Genomic DNA, 22,761 nt, shown 5'->3' with positions numbered 1-22,761 from the left:
ATATTGAACAGAAGGCGCATAACTAAGTGTAACTGCCGTGAGCAAACTGCACACGCACCGGTCACGCAGGATGTTATGACATGCAAACCGAATCTCATGGGAAAACGACATGTACACACAGATTATGCTTTGTAAATGGAATAGCACCTGCACATGCACACGGGCGTTTATGTAATCACTGTTTACATGAATGTACAAAAGTCAGACACCACAGAGACACGCACTCTTTCTGATTTAATGTTATGCTACCGAAGTGCCCTCTCTTACAGTGACTACAATGGACTCCACAATGAGAAGCAGAGGAAGAGGGAGGGACGGGGTGGTGGGGGGTGGGGGGTGAGGGAGGCGGGGTCGTGTCATCTTCTGTATTCTGAAAAGCTTTTGAGGGACAAAGAATCAAAGAAAATCTGGAACTGAGGTTGAGAGGCTGAGTCCTTTTTAAACGCCTGCACGAAAACGGGAAGGAACATCGGGCTGAGAGGGAACTAATTAAGATCAGCAGCGGAAGCCAGAATAATTGCAAAAATATGAAAGGAAAAATGAAAAATGAGTGAAAATTGAGAGGACGAACTGAAGTGAAACGAAGAAACGAAGATGACCTCCTCGAAGGTTTATTCATGTTCTGCTGGGATATGACAGACTATATTGCTTCTGATCGCGTCTGACCATTTTTTAAAAACTGTCCTGTAGCGACATCCTGTGGCCGAAAAACCGAAAGACACCTGCTTGGAGTATGTATTGTATACTGAAATCTAGCTTTGTATTGCTCCATTTTTTACCATTAAATATTACTGAGCAGTTATAGTTGATATTTACTAATATACTGTATTATTCTTTCAATTTAAGACAATTCTAATAAGACATTTAACAAAACATTTAATATTTAAGATGAATATTAAATCATAACAAGGAGAGGTACAGTTTAAGGTTGAAATTATTTTGTAAATTTATTTTACCAGAGGGAAATAAAGTATATATCTATATAACATCTCATTGTTATTGCTCTTTTTTCATGAATATGTGTGAGAAATGCTTCATTTTAAACCAGTCAGGTGTTTCTGATGCAGAGGAACAGGCAATGTGAAAACGATAAAAAAAAATCTCCCATCTTGGCCCAGTGATTTGGGGTCTCCCAAGAGATGGCCAGTCAATGGCTGACCTGGCTGTAACACATTGCCATGGTAGGAAACGCTGGCTGGTAACACCCTTGACGGTCAGCAACAGCACACAGATGTAGTCCAGCCTTCAACATCTTCATGGCACCTACACCTTGCCCTTGGTCAGTAGAGGTGCAGTGTGCCACAGTGGTGAGAGGCTTGACTTACAACCAGTTTTACACCAAGGTGGGTTACTGCTGTGGTAGCCCTTGGAAATATACTTATCCCAAATCTCCCCAGTAAGCAGACAGCTGTGTAAGTGGGCAATGCAAAAACTGAGCTACATGTTGCATTGGGTAAGAGCGTCTGCTAATATAAAGCAAAGCATACCAACAGCTCTTGGTTTCTTGGAGTTTAACCAGCTCTGACATCCGACAGGTTGTATCACCTCTGAGTGTGACAGCCCATCCTGCTTACCCAACTCTAATCACTTGAGTACATTACTCAGTCATGAATAATTGACAACAAAAACGTGTTACCAATATTCAAATAACATACGCTTTTATTTTTCAGAACACGAAATGCATAGTGTGCGATAGCCTGCTCCTGACTCGGTATACAAATCGGGCATCTGCTCACTGCAGTTTGGTCCCAATATTCACAACATCCCAAGCACTGGTAGCTGGGATATGCCGGGCTGCTGACAGAAAGGGCAAACGGGCAGTTTTCCTCAAAACTCGCCCTTCAGTAATTGAATATGCAAACCTAATCAGAGCTTGAAATTAAACCTTTCGGAAAAGAGAAACCCATTCGAGCCACAAAGAAACTTTCGAGTTAACAGGCACAAAAAAAAGGCTAAGGCCCTTAAGAGAAATACTACACTTCATTTCTCGAAGAACTACCCCTGATGTCTTTTAAAGAATATGGCTACTTTTTAAAAACCACTGCAGGCTTGAGGCTTCATTAAATTTGCAGAATGTTTCCAATTTAAATCCTCCGCATGCAATCGCCACATAGCGTTAGCACAGTTTGCCCCCCCCCCCCCCCCCCCCCATTCAAATTAATTGGATACTGGAGTCAATTTTTCTGTGTGCAATAGTGGGGAAATGAAGACTATGGGAAAGCTGATGCAATTTTGTAAACACGGATCTACGCCACTGATCAAAGCGTCTGCTAGCCAACATGCAGGATAATCCCCTGCTTCACGGGAGAGGTCAAGTGGGAAAAGGGAGAGACCGAAGCAGCCCGAACTCGCGCTAATGGAGCAGAGACAACAGGCAAAGAAAGGACAAGCAGAGCATCGCCCTTTTAACGAAAAAAACAATTTTTATTTTTTCGAGAGAGACCGGGTTGGAGGCCGGCGTTGCAGTGATCAGTCAGTCCGGCTTATTCCGCGGGCACCGTCCCCAGTCCGGACGGCCGAGCGTGACGGCGCAGGCGTTGCGGTGATCCTTGTGCGGCTTTCCGGGTGAGCCGCGGTAGGCGTGGGGTGGGGGGGTGGGGGGGCATCACTGAAATCCGTGGATCCAACCCCACCTCTCTCCTCCGTCTCCATTAGGGCAGCTAGTGCTGCTTTCTCCTGAACGAACAACCTGCAGAGAATGAGACATGGTCAAGCCTCTGTGACGAGAAGGGATGAGATATCGCAATGCTTAGGACAACGACAGGAAAACCGTTCCAGTAGGGGGCAGCTTTTAAATGAACACAAATAAGGAGTTTTAGCAGAATGTCAACTGGGGAAGCTAGGGTTTTGACACTAAACTTTTCAACGCAGGGGTGAAACTAGTCGCAAGACACGTCCACAACAGCCAGAGGGCTGGAGAGAAAGTTTAGGCAAGTTTCATTTCCAAATGAAATGGGATTGAGAGGTGAAGCCAGCCGACATCCGCCTTACTATCCATTTGCACAGGTTATGTCATTAGACAGCAAAGTGGCAATGGGGAAATGAACAGCACAGGAAAAACCTCATTAGCAAAGTTGTGGTTGCTAGGGAACCACACAGGGCAAACCACTAGCCCAAAATTTAGAGTTGTTGCTATGGCAGCAGTATAAACAAAACAGGTAGGAGAGATAGATCTCACTAGCGTTACAAGCAATGCAGTCAGCTGACCAGCTGACACAGCAGAGTATATGAGTAACCACAAACATGCCAAAAGTAAATAAAAATGCATTCCAGAATTCTAATCAAACCAAATACTGTCATCATATACTTGGAATATTTGCTCAAAAATAACAGGAAATTCCTGTACATTAATACAAAAACCTTGCACACCTCTGAAACAATATAACTGATTCAAATTTAGACTGGTAGCATCCAAAGCATTGCCCTTGGGGGCAAATCAGGCCCAGAGACCTCTGAATTTTAAGAGTTTAATTCAACTGCAGTAACACTAAACTCCTCCCTCTCTCTAGACATCTACGGATGGTATTGATTTTTACTGCATGAATGAACTCCTCAGACACAATCACACTGACTGTGGTGGTCGCAGCAGAGTCAGGCAGAGCGATTCTGCTGTTCTTATCAGCCCTGAGCAGTGAAGTCTGAGGAGCTGTCCCTCCTCATACACAGCAGGGAGTGAGGTTTGATGAGACACACACACACACACACGTGCGCGCGCGCACACACACACACACACACACGCCACTGCCAGCGCAGGGGTCGGCAGGGCTACTGACCTTCTGTTAGCCGTGCCTTCCCACCAGTGGGCTGGCAAAGCACTGTGGAGCAGCCCACACACAGCACCACCGTCTGCGCGTGGCTGAACACCGTGGTGATCTTGTAGCATCCTGAGGGGGGGGGAGACACAAACAGGCTGCGGTTATCAGGGGTGTTCCACATACAGGCGCCATTGTGGCTCAAGCTCCCATCCCCACAGCCTGCTGCATAAACAAGCCGCGCAGGGCAACACTCACAGCACTCTGACAACGGCAGCAATTGGAACAAGCCCAAAAACCAAGGGGCGTACGCACACACAATATTCAGCCACAGATTATCTCCAGTAAGAGACAAAGGCTGTGCTTAACGGCAGCTTTACCACTTAAAGTCTACTGTGTTCCAGCAGGCTGTTGGAACTCAGTGCAAGATGAGGCAGACTGGGGATGAGACTAAGCATGTGACTATTCAAATAATCAGCTGAGGGATCACTTATCGATGACTTGCATCAGCTTTCTGAAGAAAACAGGCACTCCAGAGCTAGAGTCTTTCATGTTGTCTTCCTGAACATTAAGGACAGCCTAAGAACCCTGCGTAAATTAATTTATAACATTATGAATTTTCTGCCTGAGTAGGAGACTGCAAATGAATGCCGATCTCTTTGCAGCAACTCATTATTTAGAGAGAACTGGGGTTTCACACAGAAGTTGCGAGGAAAAGAGGGGCTTGACTGTTTCAGTATTTGATCTTGGGAGCCACAGAATATTTAACAGAATACAAGGGAAATCAACAGTAGCTTGTTCTATTTTAAATCTTGTCACTCCTAATCCAGAAACACTGCTTTGCATTCTAAGGAGTCTGGAGTTGTGCAGTTTTGATACAAATTAAGCACCACTACAAATTCAAAAAGCCTGATGCTGTCCTGTTTACTGGGAAATCCTTAATCATCATGCCCAACCTGTTGTCCAATTTGCAGAATAAACATTATTTACAGCCTGATAAGATTAACTGGAAAGGATGATCCTCCAGGTATCTCAAGCAGGAACAGAAGGTGCCACATACAGGAGGCAGGTCAGGCCCAGACTCTGACTAATCGATTAGTCTAGAGTCGTTTCAGAATTAAACTGTTTAACCTTCATAAGCGTCATTAGCATTACTACAGTGCTGCAAATTTGAAGTTAATTCACCTGAATATGATTCATAACTTTCTAAGCAGCAGCTGGAATCTATCACAAATTACAAAAGTCAATTGGGTCACTGAATAATGCAGGAGCAATTATTGGAGGATAGTGACATTTTAATTTTGATGAAGCCTGAAGCACTTTAATCAACCCGTTTCAGAGAACTCACTCGATATTAGACTTTTTAATCACTACGTTTGCAATTCAATCTATAATTACGCTCACTGTACATGCACTGCAGCATATCCACCACCGCGGAGTGGGAGAAGGGGCTATGGAGGAAGACGAACCTGGGCATTTGACGTCCATGAAGTAGGAGTTGGGGCTCTGCACCAGACGCTTCTTCTTGTGCCTCCTCTTCTCCTCCTCGGGGGACGGGTGCAACAGGTCCTTAGCGAGCTGCAAGGTCGGAGACAAGCGCCGTTACTGAACCCAACAATGACTTTAGCTGTAGGATTATTATGCAAGACGTTAAGATTTAGCACATGGAGTGTTCTTGGTTTGGTACCTAACCACTGCATACGTAGATCATCATCACATAGTAAGACAACACTGCAACAGCCATCAGCTAAAGCTTCAAGCCTTGCACTATGGCAAACGGTGCCAAGAAAAGGCCTAGCGGATACAAAAAGGCAATGCCACTAAACTTCAACTTAAAGTTGTGTAAACATCGATGGATCTGCACTTTAGCAAGCTGTCTGGCTAGCTACGACATTAAAAACTAATGATGACGACGACACTTTAGCTAAATGGACACCTACTTGACTGTTAGCCATCGAGCCACCCAGCTAGAGAACTGATGTTGGCAAGATATCGAGCTGGCCATCTTTGTCACGCGGTGAAGTCAATCACAAACTATCAAATGACAACGCGAACAGAATAACTGGCTAGCTACCCAGGTGTCAGGCGAATAAATACATATCTGCTCTCTAGCAAATAAAAACTGCCATGTGTGCGCTTCACTCGAGAACGTTCTATTCGCGCGGTATTGGTACTTTGTGGAATGCACGCCGCCATCTTGTCTCAAACCCGCACTCACAACATGCGCTCGGAGTCGCACATGTTGTGCTTTCATGGCTGCCACGCATGGTGTTATCAAGACCCACGTTGATCTGTCGGCAAATTTCTCGCGCACCGATCGATATAGATCTCTGCTCTTATATTAACATTTTCACGGTATAAAGCCATTTCGACTGAGGGGTGAACACTTACTGGCATCCTGGCGAGTATACAGCCGTTTGCCGAAAAGGGAGGGAAAACCGGAAGCAGTGGGCCTTTATAAACGGGGTTCCAGTGCAGGGGCAGGAAGTTGCTGTGAAAGGAGTGAGCGTATGAATGGACATACTTGTAAGGTCAAAACATGTGTAAGGCCATTTGCAGTGTACCGGCTAGCGTGTCATTGCAATAAAACTCGTCAAATTATCTCATATATAAAATGTGAATTATTTCAGTTATAATACTTTCTAACCCGCTAACTAAAAATGTCATTTCTGGTGATTATTCCTACTTTTAGACTGCATTCGAACTGCAATGGTCAACTTTGAAACATCAAATGCATCCCAACTACTTGTGAAATTGGGGAATTATTGTTGGGTTTACTGCTCTATTATATTATTGACATCTTGATGTCTGCAAAGAAGTGCCAAATTATGACTCAACACCTGACATTATGACTTAACTGCCAAAGCGTCTTAGTTTTGCTGGCGCTCCTTGGCGACATATCAGGATGTCAATAATATATCAATTATTTACACATAATTTCATCTGCCCTTTTTTCTGCGTGAATATGGGTGGCAACTGTGGAGAATGCGGGAAACATTGAAAAACAACAAACTTTTAATCCGACCTGAAATGAATTGTACACCAGCGAATAAAAGAATATTACACAGTAGCCTACGTGTGAAATCGTATAATCACTTGAGTTCTTAAGGGGAAAATGTCACATTTGCAGTCTTATCAACAGCGCCCCCTGTCAGCGCAAAACACGTACTGTAATGTCCTGTTGCAGTGCCCTCTCTCCTTCTCTCCAACCTAAGCTCCTTGCTTCCCCGGTGTGGCTTAAGGTCTGGGTGGCAGATATGTAATGATTAAAGACAAGGAAACTAATTGTGGAATATGGACTTCGCTGTGACGCTGTTCCACTGTTTGTGCGCGGAAGACATTGAAATCTACGAAAAGAAGATCAAAACAAGGCGGATTTGATTGACATATGTTTTACTCTTTTATTTGTTTTAACCCTGCAAAACTGATAACGTGCTGCGGATGGAGATTGTGGCTGGCAGTTTTTAAAAATGCTGATAATTTCTAAGAATGTACTGAGAGAAAGTTAGGGATACAGAATCACGACGGAGGAGAGCAAAACGGGAAAGATAGACAGCATACTGTACATTTGTACTGAGGGAGAAACTTTTACTAATCATGGCAAATTACGACTACTTGTATAAATTGCTGTTAATCGGAGACAGTGGGGTCGGCAAAACCTGCCTTATCATTCGCTTCGCAGAGGACAGCTTCAACTCCACTTTCATATCGACCATCGGTAAATATCTACTGGGAAAATCGTTTGAAAACCAATACTGATGTTGTTTTAATTGATGTATCCGCAATTGCAGAGGTTATCGTTATTAGCAGTTTCGTTAGTAGCAATTTTGTGTTGCATTGAATTTCAATATTGTGTTGACAACAATGCCATTTCGTTTCTTCTGCAACTGGCACGACCATGCTTCTTTGGCCATATTTTCCTCTGCTGCTGTTGACACTACTGTGACACAAAGCGTGTGCTTTTCTTCACATTTTCTTTCCTTTCGACACACCCACCCTCCTGCTCCATCACCTGTTTTTAGGTATTGACTTCAAGGTGAAGACAATAGAAGTTGAAGGGAAGAAAGTCAAACTGCAAATCTGGTGAGAGTCCCCTGTATCCTGGGATCAGTATTGTCTACGTGTAGTACCCGGTCCAGCAGGTGTTCCACCTCTCTTAAAATTATGCACACTGTCTGAACGGGGAAGGGTATTTACATAGGTTTAATCAAGGCAGTTCTTAGCTGGGGTGAAAATACCCTGTACATTGACTGAGCTGATTGCACTGACTTCAGAGCTTAGTAAAGTGTAGATCAGGATGTATTCTGTGTAAATGGCTATGTGAACATTTTGTATCAGGAGTAATGAGTGTTTGAATGTGCATGTGATATGTACAGTGAGTCATATTGCACAATGTGTAAATAGAGGGAGTACTGACGTCATAAACACTGTGGTCATAAAGTCTTACAGTGTCTGGGACAGTTAAAGTCCATAGTGTACTGTGTGTCAGTTTGAGTAGAGTTATATGTACAGTAACACTTCTTTAAATTTTTGGTATTGTGCTGTTTACAAATTTGTGTAAAACGTAAGTGTAAATATCAATAGATTCTAATGTTTTTGGTGTTATTTTGTAAGCTGTATATTTGAATTCGAATATATCAGCAGCACATATAAAGTCTGTGTATACAGTGTGTAAATAGAATGCAGACTGTGTGTAAATAGTAAGACACACATTTTAACTCAGTTTGGGTTCTGATCTGATCTTGTGGATCTATATTATGTGAATTTAATGAAGGAGGTGGCTAATTACAAGCTGTATTATCATTATAAATCAAAAGTAGCATCACATGATGAAAGCAATGTAACCTGTGTGTGTTTTAATAGGGACACCGCAGGCCAGGAGAGGTTCAAGACTATCACTACTGCCTACTATAGAGGGGCCATGGTGAGTCTCACAATCCCTCTCAGCAGTAAGATACACGTACAGTGGAGCAGCAGTGTGATGTATTAGTAATGAAAGAGGGCTTGCAACCATAAGGATGAATTAGCCACTGTTTTCATGCCCTTGGGTGAAATTCGCAATTTGTTTCAGGAAGTAACCTTTAGTATAAATGAATAACATGTCAGAAGAAAGATTCACAAATTCTCATGGACAAGGTATATGCAAATAAATAAAATTTAAACCAATTTTTAAAATATGATGTGATGCTTTGATGTGTAACAACGGTTCAACGGTTTTGTGCTTCTCTCTGTGCCTCCCGTGTCAGGGCATAGTCTTGGTGTATGACATCACAGATGTGAAATCCTTTGAGAACATTCAGAACTGGCTGAAGAGCATCAAAGAGGTAAGAGGAAAAGCGCAGGATAGAGACAGCTGTTAGAAAGGAATGACAGAGTGAAACAGAGATTCTAAAATAAAAAAAGAGACCACCGAAGGAGTCAAAGAAGGAGAGTTAAATATGGTAGTAATGTTCGGGAATTGCGAGAGCATGGGATAGGAATAGTGTCAGTGTGTATTTATCATACATACATTCTGAGCAATTTACTGTGTGTACTTTAGACTAGTGTTTCTCAATCCTGCTCCTGGAGGCCCCCTGCTCCGCACGTTTTCTATCTTTTCGTGCTCTACCTACCTCACTGAACTCGTCAGTGGCACTTTTGGTTAGCTGATCACACCCGATTTAATCAAGCAGCAAAGATAGATAGAAGATACGCAGGACAGGGGGCCTCCGGGAGCAGGATTGAGAAACACTGCTCAAGGCTGTTCAGTGATATTGCTGCACTCCCCTTCTGTATGGTACAGGAGTACAGTCACGTCGTAACTGACGTATAGAGTGATTGGTCTCTGCACTGCCCTGTTTATTACCACTGTCAAGGAAGAGCCTGGGGCTGCTCGACAAGTTCGATTTTGGAGAACATGTCATGTGATCACAATCACGGAGTGTAAAGAAAACGCAGATAATGAGCTGATGGAGAAGTGATTGTGAGTGACAATGGTCGATCTATTAGTTGTCTGAGCTGTTGTCTTTCTTCACTGATTCATTTCTTCTTCTGTTAATAATTTAACTTACATATTTGTCTTGCAATGCTTTTTAAACTAATTTGATTAAAAATGTCAAGAGCTTCAAATTCTGACAAGCAATTTACGGGAAAATGATTTAGAAGAACTCCAAGGATTGGGTGCAGTGAAGCAAACTTCTTTTTCACTTTCAAGTCTACTCTAACTTGCAGAGGATTCTTCAAGATTAGGCCAGGGAAATGTATTTTAGAGTTTAACCTCAATAACCTCAATGGTACACACCCATCTATCTGTGCTATAACACCTCTCTCTGGCTTATCTGTCCTCCCAGAATGCATCTGCAGGGGTCAGTCGGATGTTGCTAGGTAATAAGTGTGACATCGAAGCCAAAAGGAAGGTATCCAAGGAGAGAGGGGAGAAGGTAGGCCAAGGTTGTCTGACTACCTTTTTGTGTATCAGTGTGCTTCTCCATCTCCTAGTCTGATTGCTGTATGGGTGTAATCATGCTTTCATGATTTTGCTTTGGATAAAAGCGTCTGCTAAATGAATAAATGTAATGTAATGAAACCAAAGCCAATAACAGTCTATTTCCATGGCTACGTGCAATTTTCAGGGTTTTTTTAACCCCTTTTATACTAGCATATTTCAGTGAATAATGATGTTCCACTTATTTGAATTTAAGCAAAGCTCAGTTCTTGATGTAAGATTTGAACTTCAGTGTGCTGTCATGAGCTGTGCAAATATTAACCACTTTTGACTGTATGTTGCAATAAGGCAGATATGTGTGTTTGCAGATGCCAAAGGATCATAGTTTTTTATGATACTGCTGGTAATGTTAATGAGACAACCACAAGTGCTAGCAATAATAATGTTGACGTGTTGTCCAAAACAGCTGGCAAAGGATCATGGGATTCGATTCTTTGAGACAAGTGCAAAGTCTAGCATCAATGTGGAGGAGGTGAGCAAGACAACGTCGAAAGAAAATAAAGTTGACACGATACAAGTTAAAAAGATACTTTACTTTCATCTATGCTATTTTGAATTTCATGTCATTCCTATTGTCAGTAATCCTGTAAATAGAAAGACAATACAGTCCTTGATTTTGGCAGTCATTTTCACAAGGTTTGAATACCACAGAGACTTTAAGTTGAGCTTTTTTAACTCTGATTAGGTCATGGTATGCAGTACATTTACATTACACACGACTTCTCTCTGTGTCCTTCTCTCTCTCTCTTTCCAGGCTTTTATCTCTTTTGCTGGAGACATACTGTTGAAATCAAATAAAAAATCGGTGAGGAATCATCTCTCTTCCATTCAGTAATAATAATGAAGGATTGCACTTATACAGTACCTTTCAACGGTCTCAAAGTACTTTACATTGAGGGGAGCAAAGGGCCACCACCAATGTGTAGCACCTGCCTGAGTGATGCACAGAGGCTGGCATTTTACACTACATCATATCAGCTAAGCTGGAGAGGAAAGGAATTTTTTATCCAGTGAAACTGTCCTATTTTTTCAGATGGTTTGGTTGATTCTGAACTGGAATGTTGGTCATTCGGTAGTTCTTTGTTGCACAGACGCTGTTGTGCCAGCGTGTCATTCGTTGTCCTGAGAATGTCATTTTGTCTCACAGAGTCCCACAGGTTGCGAGGTCAAGCTGACAACTGCCGGGCAGAAATCATCCAAGTGTCTCTTACTCTGAGCTGAGGAGGGACCATCCAGTCAGGGTGTGAGCCACAGAAGGACATGAAGTAGAAAGTATAGGCACAGAGCCTTTTTGTTTGATATGACTGTACAGTTGGGAAAGTGTTCTGTAGCTGTAGAGGGGCGATTCTTTCATACTGAACAGAACACAACAGCACTTCACTGAAGAGAGCAGACAGACAGCAGACTGAAGCAACAAGTTACAAACTACCAGTATAGGTGCCAAATCTTGTGGAGAGTTAGACTGGGAAGAGTATAACCTGACCACATGATGAAAAGGTCTGATGTGCCAGTGGCAGCTTAAGACAAAAAATGTCAGTTCAATGTATGAAGCAGAAAAAAAAAACTATCTCACTGACACTTTTTAGGAGGGTTTTGCATCTCCTTTAATGCCACCACCTAATGATCTTTTTGTTTTTTTTTTTCTTCAAAAACATTTTCTCAACCCACTTCTGTTGACCTGGCCAATAATGTGCAGAATCTAATGGGTGAGGGCACCATATAAAAACTACTTTTGTAATGAAGGGGGGATAGATGGATGGAGCTAATTTTTATATTGTAATACACTAAACTTTGGTTCTTGATAGGATATCATCAGCTGGGTCCTGGTGGGGTCCTTGGCTTGTTGTACTGAAAAAGTTCCTATCTTGCTATCTCACAATCAGGGAGCCTTAAGAAAAAAATGAAATAATGTCTAGGTATTTTATAGTAAACCATAGGTCCAATCTAATACAATAGCTCCAAATGGACAATGGCTCATTGGTAAGACCCTGATCATAGAGCATGCAACTACAATGATAAAACACATAACTCTTAATTGGTAAGTGTTGCAATTTTAATACAAAGCATGATCCAAGATTCACCTGCTTCAGCAATACTCTCTACTAGCTGTTACTGTGTCATCTGATGTCCTTCCTACGTGTTCACTACATTTGGAATTACAGAATGCATTTTGTGGAAATTTAGTTGCCAGAATATTTTCTTCCTCAGTCTGGTTAGACGACTTCCCCTGTTCTCCAAAAGCTAACTGCTTGAGAAACAAGTAGCCTTACAATTTGAATAGATAAACACAGTTTTACGACTGGATAAGCTACTACTGTCCACCCTCCTGTGTGTACATTTGGTGTTTCCTCTTTCTTCCTCCTTCCTTGAGAAGCGTTTCTTATCAGTCTTAGTGCAGTATTTCACTGTGACCACCAGGTGTCAGTGAGCTATTATTCTTTCCTGAAGATGACCTTTTCATTCAGTTCCACTCCCTGTCAAGTGACAACAGTATTAAAAATGATGACAATGGCAATGACACAGCGAGCAGACAATGAGTTAAGATCATTTATTATCAGTTGCTATAAAACTATAAATCTTGACTGGCAAAGTTGAATATGTATAATGTATAGTGGAAAAGAGGAATATTACGGCTGTAGAAATTGGGGAGGAAATGACCTAAGGTTTAGATGTTTGTGTGTGCTGTTCAGATGCGTTTCTTCGGAGTCCATAAAATTCTTGCCTGTGTTTTCATGTTCCTCTTCTGTGGGTTGGGAGACAAGTTTGTTGACTGACTCCTTGTGTTTTATGACTTTCTGTATCTTTAGGTAAGTGTCACAGTTCAGCAGCGGGAAGCGGTTCCTCTGCAGAGTAAAAGCTTTATTTCAGCGTCATGAGAAACAGAGTGTCAAAGAAAAGATACCAGAGGGAGGCTGTCAGAACGCAATGCTTTCCCGCCACGCATGACACCACTAATCTTTTACAGAAAGTGCTGTCAGTCACAAGCGAAATAAGCACAGCGTAGCAGGGAGGCACCGCTCACAGGTAAACAGGATGAGTCTAACAGAGGCAGACGTGGATGGATGCGCTATGTGACAATGCTCCCATACGTACAAACAGACAGAGAAGTAGCGAGTCCCAGGGACGTGGAGAGAATGGCCCAGTTACATGCAGATCTCCCCGCTGAGCTGACAAACACAGAGCCAGATTGTGTATTCCAGCTCGATGCAAAACACCCCCAAAAATTAAAGGACTGATTTCCCCAGCTTTAGCAGAAGAGCAATACACCATTCAGTTCACAGTGCTTTTAATGAGAAACCCATACAGGTGCCACCTCCCTCTTTTTGACGTCATAAAATTGGGTGGAATCAATCTGTGATCAAGTCTATATGGAAGCCTTATGTGACCTGGGCCAGGCTGTTTAGCTCAACTCAGGCAGTATTTTACAAGTAGGTGTCAGCTCTCCTGTGGCGCGCTGTTTGAGTCAAAAAGGATGGAAAAATGGAAAATGTTGTCCATGTGAACCATCCCATAGTGAGACACACAGGTGGGTAGTCAGATTCAGAGAGGCGTGGTCAGGGTCACTAGTAACAGAGACGATGAGATGGAAACAGGGACTGAACACAGAAAGGAAAAGAGACAGAACGACTCACAGAGAGGGAGAGACGGAGGAGTCCACCTTCTTCACCCTGATCGTGTATTGCCTTCAGGAAGACGCGCAGTGAACGCTCTGTCAGCTTATTGCCTGCAGAGAGAGAAAGGGGGCTGGCCTTACTCATTATCAGCGACACTTTGGGGCTTGATGCTGTGCAAAATGACTGATCTTTACATCACCTGGATGGCTCAGCCCTGCTCGCTGTGCCCTTTATATTGGTTGATTTACAGGCGATAAAGATCAATCCACATGGGATCTGTGTTGAATGATGGTGGTAATGACCTGACAGATTGAGAGAGGCAAGGACATTGTTGCCTGGTAGCAGGACACGCCCCTCACTGTGCTGCACACCTGTGTCCAGCAGGGGGCTCACCGTCTCTGGGATCTCAACTGCCTGAGAGAAAACATCATAATTAGAACTATGGAGTACATTAATTATAGAAATAAATAATTATACGCAGTGAGACACTGTCATGAAATTACAAAGACTGTGAGGGTGTGGAGTCAATGTGTTGTCTTATTTCACTGGTACTTAATTGTAGTAAATAAGGTGATTTATGGCATTGCTTCTTATATAAGGTCAGGTTATGTAAGGACGTACCAGAAGGAAGCAGCCATACCTTATTCTGTGTGCCACTGGTCTGGTCCAACATGAGAAGAAACAGAAATCTATGTTATACATAGCTGAGAAGATTTTGCAAAACACTGCAGGTGCAAATGTAGTAGATTTTAACAATTTTTAAGCACAACAGTTTAGGCAACATCTAAATGGTCAGTACTTTCTAGGCATGATTAATAAGCATGAAGACTACTGAAATAGATGGCTGTGAGCAAATTTAAAACACACCCCAAAGTGGCATTAGAATGTAGAGTACTTTTACGTGTCTGAGTGGGAGAAAAGTATTCAGACTAGGACCTGCCCACTTTACACCCAGACGATTGAGGGCATGTCAGCTGAGACTGCCCCATTTCCTGATGTTTCATTTCAATTTTTATGTACTTTGCTTTTACTTCAAGTGAGAACAACTTGGCTGCCCCTTTGCCTCCTTTTTGTAACTAAAGTAAAAAAAAATAGAAAAAAGTAAACATTTTCAGTGCATTTGACCTTAATATTTCTCTACACTCTAGGGCCGTGTTTCCCAACCCTGCTCCTGGAGGCACACTGTCCTGCATATCTTCTATGTATCCTTCCTGCTTGACTAAATCAGGTGTGCTCAGCTAATCAAAAGTGCCACTGATGAGTTCAGTCAGGTAGGTAGAGCAGGGATAGATAGAAGATATGCAGGACGGTGTGCCTTCAGGAGCAGGGTTGGGAAACGCTGCTCTAGGGAACATTCCAAGTCCAATAACAGGTGCAGATTTAACATGTTTTGAATATATTATTTCTCATAATGAATGCTTGTCTATTTGTATTCAGTCGAGATTAGAGAGTGCTGTTAATGTCTGTAATCACTTGTACTTAAGCTTAATTATAACATTACGGTCTCCGTGCGGTCCCCATCTGTACCACTCTACTGCAATGGTGAATTTGGTCATCGGTTTGGTCAACCTCCCTTCCCTAATACCTCTAGTTCTGCCACAGAAGGACACCTCTCTTTGCTCCCAGACTTTGCCCCCCTGGCCCGCGGACCCTTGGCATCTGAACCTAACAAACAGAGTGGGTGAGAGGGAGAGAGAGAAGGGGGGAAAGACAGACAGTGAGACTGCAGTGAGCGCAGCTTGGGCCATTAAGAAATTTTTAGGTATTCCTATTTATCCAAACAACACTTTCATTATAACTCTGTTTTTGTTCCATATTCTATATGTATTGTGAATTTTCAGAATAAGAAGGTACACGACCAGCAACACTAATTTTTACCTTTAAAATAATGGAAGTTTGTTAAGACTTTTTTTTAGAATTCAATGTCTCTTTAAGCAGAGGAATCCCTGTAATACAACTTCTTTTAAGCAGAGGAATCCCTGTAATACAACTTCTTTTAAGCAGAAGAATCTCTGTAACACAGCACCTTTTTTGGCAGGTCTGGAATCCTCCTTTTTTGCAGCACTTCCTGCCACCTGATTGGCTGTCTGCCTGTCGTCCCTCTTGGGCGGGGTCTGCCACACAAAGACTGAATTACTGTAGAGCAGATCAATATAAGATGTGCCACCGTTTCATTCAATGTCTTACGTACTGTCAATCCTTGTCAATTTGACCTGTAATTAAGTGTGATCATCAACCATATCAGAAGAGGGAGGTCAGAGACTGTGGACTGGGAAAACATCTGTTTACCATGGTTTGTTCAACGTTTGAAATGTCCTAACTATTAGCCTTATCAAAAAGTCATATATATATAGTATAGTAGTGTAGAAGTACATACTGTAGTACATATGTATATAACAATCTATAAATACAGTATATATATGCACTTGAAATTAACTTACAATTGATATATTTTGTATAATATATGTATGCATATATGTGTAATTTTCTGTAGTACACATTATTTATTATACACATTATATGACCATGAGTGTTCACTGAACGTTAGACATCCTGTCATATATTCATGCGTATCACTGTTTCTGGAGGCTGATAATGTCCCTGGCGCTGGTGTCTGCTGCTTGTCTGCGTGGCAGAGAGCTGCGGCTGCCGTACCTTCTTCTTGGACACGCCCTTGCTGCCCTTGGCCATGCTCCTCTCCAGAGAGGAGCTGCTGGGGATGGACGCAGGGCGCTCCGCCTTGGGCTCGGTGCTCTGGGTCTGCGGGGATGGGGGAGAGGGTGAGCAAGAGCAGAAACGCTCCCATCTGCCCTGTGACGCGCAGCGGAGAGGCCGCGCCAACTCTCCTTTCTCTCTCACCCGCTCCCTCGCCCCCCCCCCCGCCCCCCCCCCCCCCCTTCCCCCCCCCGAACCCTCCTTCTCCAGCCTTGATTACCAGCCATGCGTCACGCCTGGCTCAGTCGTTCTGCTTCACAAAAGTCTGCCCACAGCAAACCAAGACAAGAAGGCCCGCGCATGGACCACACACAACTGCAACGAGGAGCGCTGCTCGTTACCTGTTTGCACCTTGCGCTCCAAAACAATCACCAGCCAATCAAAGACACCTTTCGTTTCAAAGAGAAACGCCTACTGAGAGCAAAGTGAGCAGGGTGAAGCAGCCACTGCTTTTGACTGCTCAGCCTTCATGCTTCCCCCTTCCCTCACTGGTCTGTCTGTGCTTTCCAGCGATGCTCCTTCCGCTCCTCCCCCTCCATCTTTCTTGATGAAAAGTCACGTGTGCAGCATGACTCACAGACAGAGCATTAGCATCACCATCAGCGTATTACTCAACAGCATGAAACAGAGGCAAAGAGTGGGAGAGAAAAACCAGCACTGAGACAGAAATACCGAGATAGAATAAAAAGGGCTCTGAAGGGATGCTGGTAGGCAATCAAGGTGAGACCTGTTCTGACTGTTCATCAGATACAATACTTTGTCACGGGTCTGCAGGTGAGAAAAATGAGCACTCTAGCAAGTTTCACAAATATAAGTGTGAGCGTCTGTGTGTAAGTATCTCCCACTCACTGGCAAATCCTTCATGCTCAGAAGCCTCCTCCTCTCGACGATCTCCCCATGAGTCAGCGGGAAGGGACCCAGCACCTGTGGAACATGTAGACAGCATGTGATAGGGCGTATGTGATGGGGCGGGGGTGCAAAGACACACGGGCGTGAGGTGCCGGGTACGTACCTCTGCCAGACAGGCGGCCCCAGAATCTCCAATGTGATTGGACCCCAGAGAGAGACACAGCAAGGTGCGGTTTAGACGCAGTCCCTGGGGGAGGCCGGGGGAGAGATGGAGAGGGAGAGAAAGAGAGAGAGAGAGAGAGAGATGGAGGAAATAAGGGTGAGGGAGGGGAGGAGGGAGGGAGGGAGACAGAAGGCTTTTCTATGTGTATCTTGACATCCTTACGAAAATAAAAAGGACAAACACCCGTACACTGGTTCAACATTCATGAGATTTCATGAGATTTATGCCAGGAAAGACAGCATTTTCTCTGTGATGGTCACAGTGGACGCGCTGTTTGACCTGCGATAAATCTCACCCACAGCAATAAGCGCCATGTTGTTCTTTTCAGTTACTTGTTGATCCGGCTTTTTTGTCGGCACCCAGAAAGATCTGCGAATATGCAAATATTTTTATCTTGACACCCTTGCTTTTACACCAGCCCGTAAATAATAGTGTTCTTTTTACACACATCTCATGAATTAGCCAAAGGGAGGAAATGGAATTGTGTTTGCATGTGTGTGTGTGTGTGTGTCTGTGTGTGTGAGTGTGTACCTGTGCAATGTATTCAGCCCCGGCATCCCCGATGGAGTTGAAGCTCAGGTTGAGGGACAGAAGACTCTTATTGGCTGTGCGTGGGGTGGACAGAGCTGCACCAATCATACGGGCCCCTTCCTCCCCTATCCGGTTGTTGCGCAGCGACAGGTGAGCAAGCCTTGGGAAATGGAGGACCACAGGTCGTTATTCAATATACCAGAGGCATTAACAAAGGAAGGATCATCAAAAAGGCATAAGACAGTGACAGGTTGGTACTTGGTACCCTGGTTAAACACAAGAAACAGGTTTAGGGCTACTGTTAGTTTAAGGTCATTTCTATACCTTCTCTGTGTTGACTGATAATTTGTAGATTATCAGCCAACACAGATGATTACATATATGTCACATGAAAATACCAGTCAGTGCATTTCTTCAAGTAAATATATTAGTCTGCAAAGGTGTAGTTTATCATTACTTCAGCATGTACAATGTGGAGAAAACGGGTTTATGCATTACACTATATGATTTGGAATGTATCTGCATATGTGTATAAGTATGCATATCGTATGTGTACTAATGAGTATAGGCATATATGTGGGTGTAATTGAGACATACTTGCTGTCTTCACCAATCAGGACATGGTAACACTGCTCTGGGAGAGGAGTCCCTTCCAAAGCCACAGTCCTGATCGAGGGACAGTGATACAACAGGAGAGAGACGGAGGAGCAGGGAGAAAGAGAACAGGTGGTAAAACCCATTACCTCACACTCATTGATTTTCATTTCACATGCAAGCAGAGGGTGAGAATTCCAATCAGAAAGGTGTGGAGGTGAACAGAGGTCCAGCTCCAGCACACAGGAGGGCCAGAGTGTCTCACTGCTCCTCACCTGAGACTGAGGCACAGGGACACCGTGGTCTTCAGGGACGTCAGGGTTCGCTCGGTCAACCCCGCCTGCCACAGACTGAAACACACAACACGCACATCATTCCAACAAACAGCTAGAGCAACACACAGAGCCCCAAATGAGACCTCTCCCCAAATAAGAGCTCTCCTCTTCTTCCCTCTCTCTCTATCACTCTCTAATCCCTTCCTCTTCCTTCCTCAATTCCTCGCTGATTCCCCGCGTAACCCTCTTCCCCTTACCTCCCTTCTTTCTGCCTCCTCCTACCCCCCCAGGTACTCACTACAGCCTCTGAAGGTTGTTCAGCGACGGCAGCGTCTTGTTCAGTGCCCTGGAGACACGTTCGTCCACCTTCCACCCTAATTATCAAAAATAATCAAGGAACAAATTCAAGTGAGACCTGGGCCATCAAGGGCCCCCAAGACAGTTCACTGTGGGGGTGAAACTTCACTGAGCAAGGAGACCTAGAATCTCAGTCTTATTCCCAATATTTCCTCTACAATAGGGCATACTAGCACATTCAAAACCCGGATTCCATGACATCATTCTCAAGGGAAAACAGCTAAAGCTGAAGGAACATGAATGATGATGTTGGATGTCTGGCAGATATACAGGACTGGGTGTCTATAACCGAGCACTGCATTCACTGTTGGTGTTTAGCACACTCACCAAACACTCTGACCACCCTGACACTACGAGGTTCCTCGTCAGACTCCAGCTCCACCTGGAGGCGGGGTTTAGGGCACCAGGACGTGGTCACTGTGCCATTGACCACATTTGATTGGCTGCTCTCTGAAACATGGCAGATACGATTTAAGGAACAGAACTGGGATCCAAAACAACAGGTTTAGACACAATGTAAAATTACATGTACCCCAGTTGGGAGACAGCTTTGTAGAGACAAATACCCTGCCTCATACAAGCATAAGTATATTAGAATAGGGGATTTTTATACTTTAGCTCATACAATCCCTTTATGGGTGAAGGATTAAGACAGAAGAAATAATATAGACCAAAACAGAGGCTGAGGATTAGTAAAAGAGAGCAAAATATTAAAATACATTTTAAAGAAAGAGGGAAAAGAATGGAGAAACTCAAATAAATGTACTGTTATGGAGAAATATTGAAGTAAATGAACTGTAAAATATGTGTGTGTGGCAAACAGAATGGCAGACAGCATTTACCTGTACTGTTTTGTACTTGCTCAGTACTGCGAGAGACAGTGCTGTGGGGTCGTGGGGTCACTGCAGGGATTTCGGTCATGCCCAGCAGAGCACAGACCTCTGGGAAATCTACATCCAGGCTGCCACAGCACTGGTAGTCATCTAGAGAGAAGGGCTTGGTTATGTGTACATTATTTGTGCATCAGGGTGGAGTGGTAGTTAAGCAACTGGACTTGTATCCAGGTTCATATATGAGATAGTGCTCTTGAGCAAGGTATCTATTCTGAATTGCTACAGTTCAAATATCTAGCAAAAGAAATGGATGATGTAAAACTTTAAGCTACATATAACCACCCTAGAGAATGGAGCTTTTGTATATTTCCTGAGCCGAGTGTTACTGACAACCAGTTTAAATGGCAGTTTTGACAATTGCAACCTGTGCAATTCTGAGAAGGGGAAAAATCATTAGATTTGAGGCACCCGCAAATCAGTTTTTGAAGCTTGAACTTTTGAAGCTAACTATTACTGCTTGCAGTGTGAAGTGAAATGAAATCAGTCTTACCTATATTTTGAACTGAAGACTTGTCTGGAACATTTGGTCCTAGGAATCCAGACAGGAAAGAGAACAATTATGAGCCCAGCACCTCAGAAACAAAGGCGTGTGACATCAGAAGCTGACTTAAAACAGGCAGGGGGATGAAATGAGTTGATATATTATACATGCCATGTTATTAAATAGTTTAAGACTTTGTGTTTTTACTCAGTATTAAAAATAAACAAAAATGTGATGTCACACGACTGTACCCATCACATTTTACCTGTTACTTTCAAGGGGTCCTCCTCAATCCCAGAGTTCCGCCTTTCTTTGGGGGTCTTTACCCCTCTTTTTCTCATGTTCACTCTGATCCTGTGAGTCGTGGTATAGATCTAAATGTGCATATTTGCCACATTGCAAGTGTTCATTAAAAGTAAAGCATTTTGTATGGTACGGTGGGCGTCTGAACGCAAGTCGGATTGGTAGAAGAGCCTAACGTGAAATATTTTGCTAAAAGTGTAAAGTATCCAACGTTAGCTAATTTTGCAAGGCTATGTAGCTTGCTACCCAGCTGCCTAGTAGCTACTAGCTTACTAGCGAGTTAGGTAGTAAGTTAATCGCTAGCTAGCGAATGTTAGCTAGCTACTTTCAACGCAAATGAGCGAAAGAAAATGTTAGCCGGTAAGCCAGCTCGTCTGGAATAAGATAAATCGGAACATATTAAACAGAAAATAAAAAATCACAACTCGTTGTAGCTAGATTTTCATTAGACCAGCTTGTTGTGTTGGGTTTGTGTTTAAAAACATACCTTTAGCGCAGTCAAATCATTGCGTCCCTGGCGTTTCCATGCCAATAAGTCCTGCCAATCATCGGTGTTATCCAATGAGCGCTGAGCACTCGCCCAACTCTGATCCAAAAAATAATTGTAGCCTCTGGGGGGGGGCTATTTCCTGGTCAGGTGAAACATGATTCTAAACATCAGTATTAACGTGACATAATCTTGCTAAATTACAAAGAAGGCATTTGTATGTATTTTCAGTGTAATTATGACTGTTGACATTGAGCATATTTCACTTGATCAAACTGAATTATTAAAGGGTGAGGTTTAAGTGTTATTTTACGTTTACATGTTCATTTACACGTTGTCATAACAAACGCTCTTTTCCAGAGTGACCTGTATAGTACGTATAATAAGGCAAATGAGCTGCATCTTGCCTTAATTATTAATTACAGAACTGAAACAATGTCATCAGGTGACACTGCGATCAACAAGCGTTCCGTTCGGTACAGAAGCTGTAACGCTAAGGATGCCAATGCTAGGCGGCAGGAGTGTCTGTTCTGGGGACCAAGGTACTGAACAGGTAGCAGACTCGCACTGGAATATGGCCAGTGACTTTCCTGTTCTGATATAGCTAGGTATCTGCAATAATTTATATTATTGATCATTTATATTATTGGACAGCAATAACAATAAATACCCACATTTTCACAGTAGCCTAATATTTAAACAAGAATTGTTGCAGTTGACATATGCTGGGGCACTGCAGATCCAAAAGTTTTAATAACACAGACGCATTCAAGGGCTTCATCATAGCTTGCAGTCGATCCAAGGCTGTGCAGGGCTTTGTTTTTTTCCCTATCTGACAACAACATGAGGTCAAGAGGGGTCAAGGGCAGCGTGTGAGGTCCCTTAGGATCCAAAACCCATTCACAGAACTTTTCACGTTACCCCCATAGAGCAAAAGCACAGCCCTATTGAAGCGGTTATAGCCAAGCTGGGCCACGGACGGAGGTTCTGTGATCATTTTTGAGGATATTGTTTTGTGTTTTTTGGCAATCGTCCTGTTGAGTGTCCATCTGTCCTTGTCTGTGATCTTAGACTGGCTATCACTGATCCACTTTCCTGATTCAGTTTTTTCCCTTTCCCTTGTTTGGCGCATGTCGTCAATATTTTCGACACTGTTCCCCTGCTCCACACTGTTCCAGGTTATGTAATTTTTCCGTTTCTGTC

The 22,761-nt window shown here is 43.3% G+C and overlaps 3 protein-coding genes across 3 annotated transcripts; 1 reads left to right on the top strand and 2 right to left on the bottom strand.

Moving 5' to 3' along the window:
• Positions 1-2,578: 2,578 nt before the first annotated feature.
• Positions 2,579-6,210, bottom strand: rps27.1 (ribosomal protein S27). Its single transcript, XM_036555443.1, has 4 exons — positions 6,144-6,210; positions 5,222-5,330; positions 3,774-3,884; positions 2,579-2,689 (listed from the first exon to the last, which is right to left on the bottom strand). Exons 1-4 carry the CDS (start codon positions 6,147-6,149, stop codon positions 2,661-2,663), a joined length of 255 nt encoding a protein of 84 aa, XP_036411336.1. The 5' UTR covers positions 6,150-6,210; the 3' UTR covers positions 2,579-2,660.
• Positions 6,211-7,349: 1,139 nt separating this feature from the next.
• LOC118796514 (ras-related protein Rab-13-like) lies at positions 7,350-11,452 on the top strand. The gene is made up of 8 exons (XM_036555442.1): positions 7,350-7,470; positions 7,775-7,835; positions 8,616-8,676; positions 8,999-9,076; positions 10,082-10,171; positions 10,643-10,708; positions 10,991-11,041; positions 11,384-11,452. Exons 1-8 carry the CDS (start codon positions 7,350-7,352, stop codon positions 11,450-11,452), a joined length of 597 nt encoding a protein of 198 aa, XP_036411335.1.
• A 1,411-nt stretch (positions 11,453-12,863) lies between these two features.
• Positions 12,864-21,109, bottom strand: lrrc71 (leucine rich repeat containing 71). Its single transcript, XM_036516178.1, has 17 exons — positions 21,034-21,109; positions 20,778-20,816; positions 20,237-20,377; positions 19,722-19,844; positions 19,336-19,411; positions 19,038-19,112; positions 18,766-18,834; positions 18,169-18,328; positions 17,578-17,661; positions 17,415-17,489; positions 16,506-16,610; positions 15,877-15,964; positions 15,436-15,515; positions 14,491-14,511; positions 14,153-14,264; positions 13,883-13,960; positions 12,864-13,093 (listed from the first exon to the last, which is right to left on the bottom strand). Exons 1-17 carry the CDS (start codon positions 21,107-21,109, stop codon positions 12,864-12,866), a joined length of 1,632 nt encoding a protein of 543 aa, XP_036372071.1.
• Positions 21,110-22,761: the final 1,652 nt, after the last annotated feature.

Source organism: Megalops cyprinoides, chromosome 21, assembly GCF_013368585.1.
Source record: "Megalops cyprinoides isolate fMegCyp1 chromosome 21, fMegCyp1.pri, whole genome shotgun sequence".
Taxonomy (NCBI): domain Eukaryota; kingdom Metazoa; phylum Chordata; class Actinopteri; order Elopiformes; family Megalopidae; genus Megalops; species Megalops cyprinoides.
Note: the sequence above shows the minus strand (reverse complement) of the source record. Positions and strands in the feature narration are given on the sequence as shown.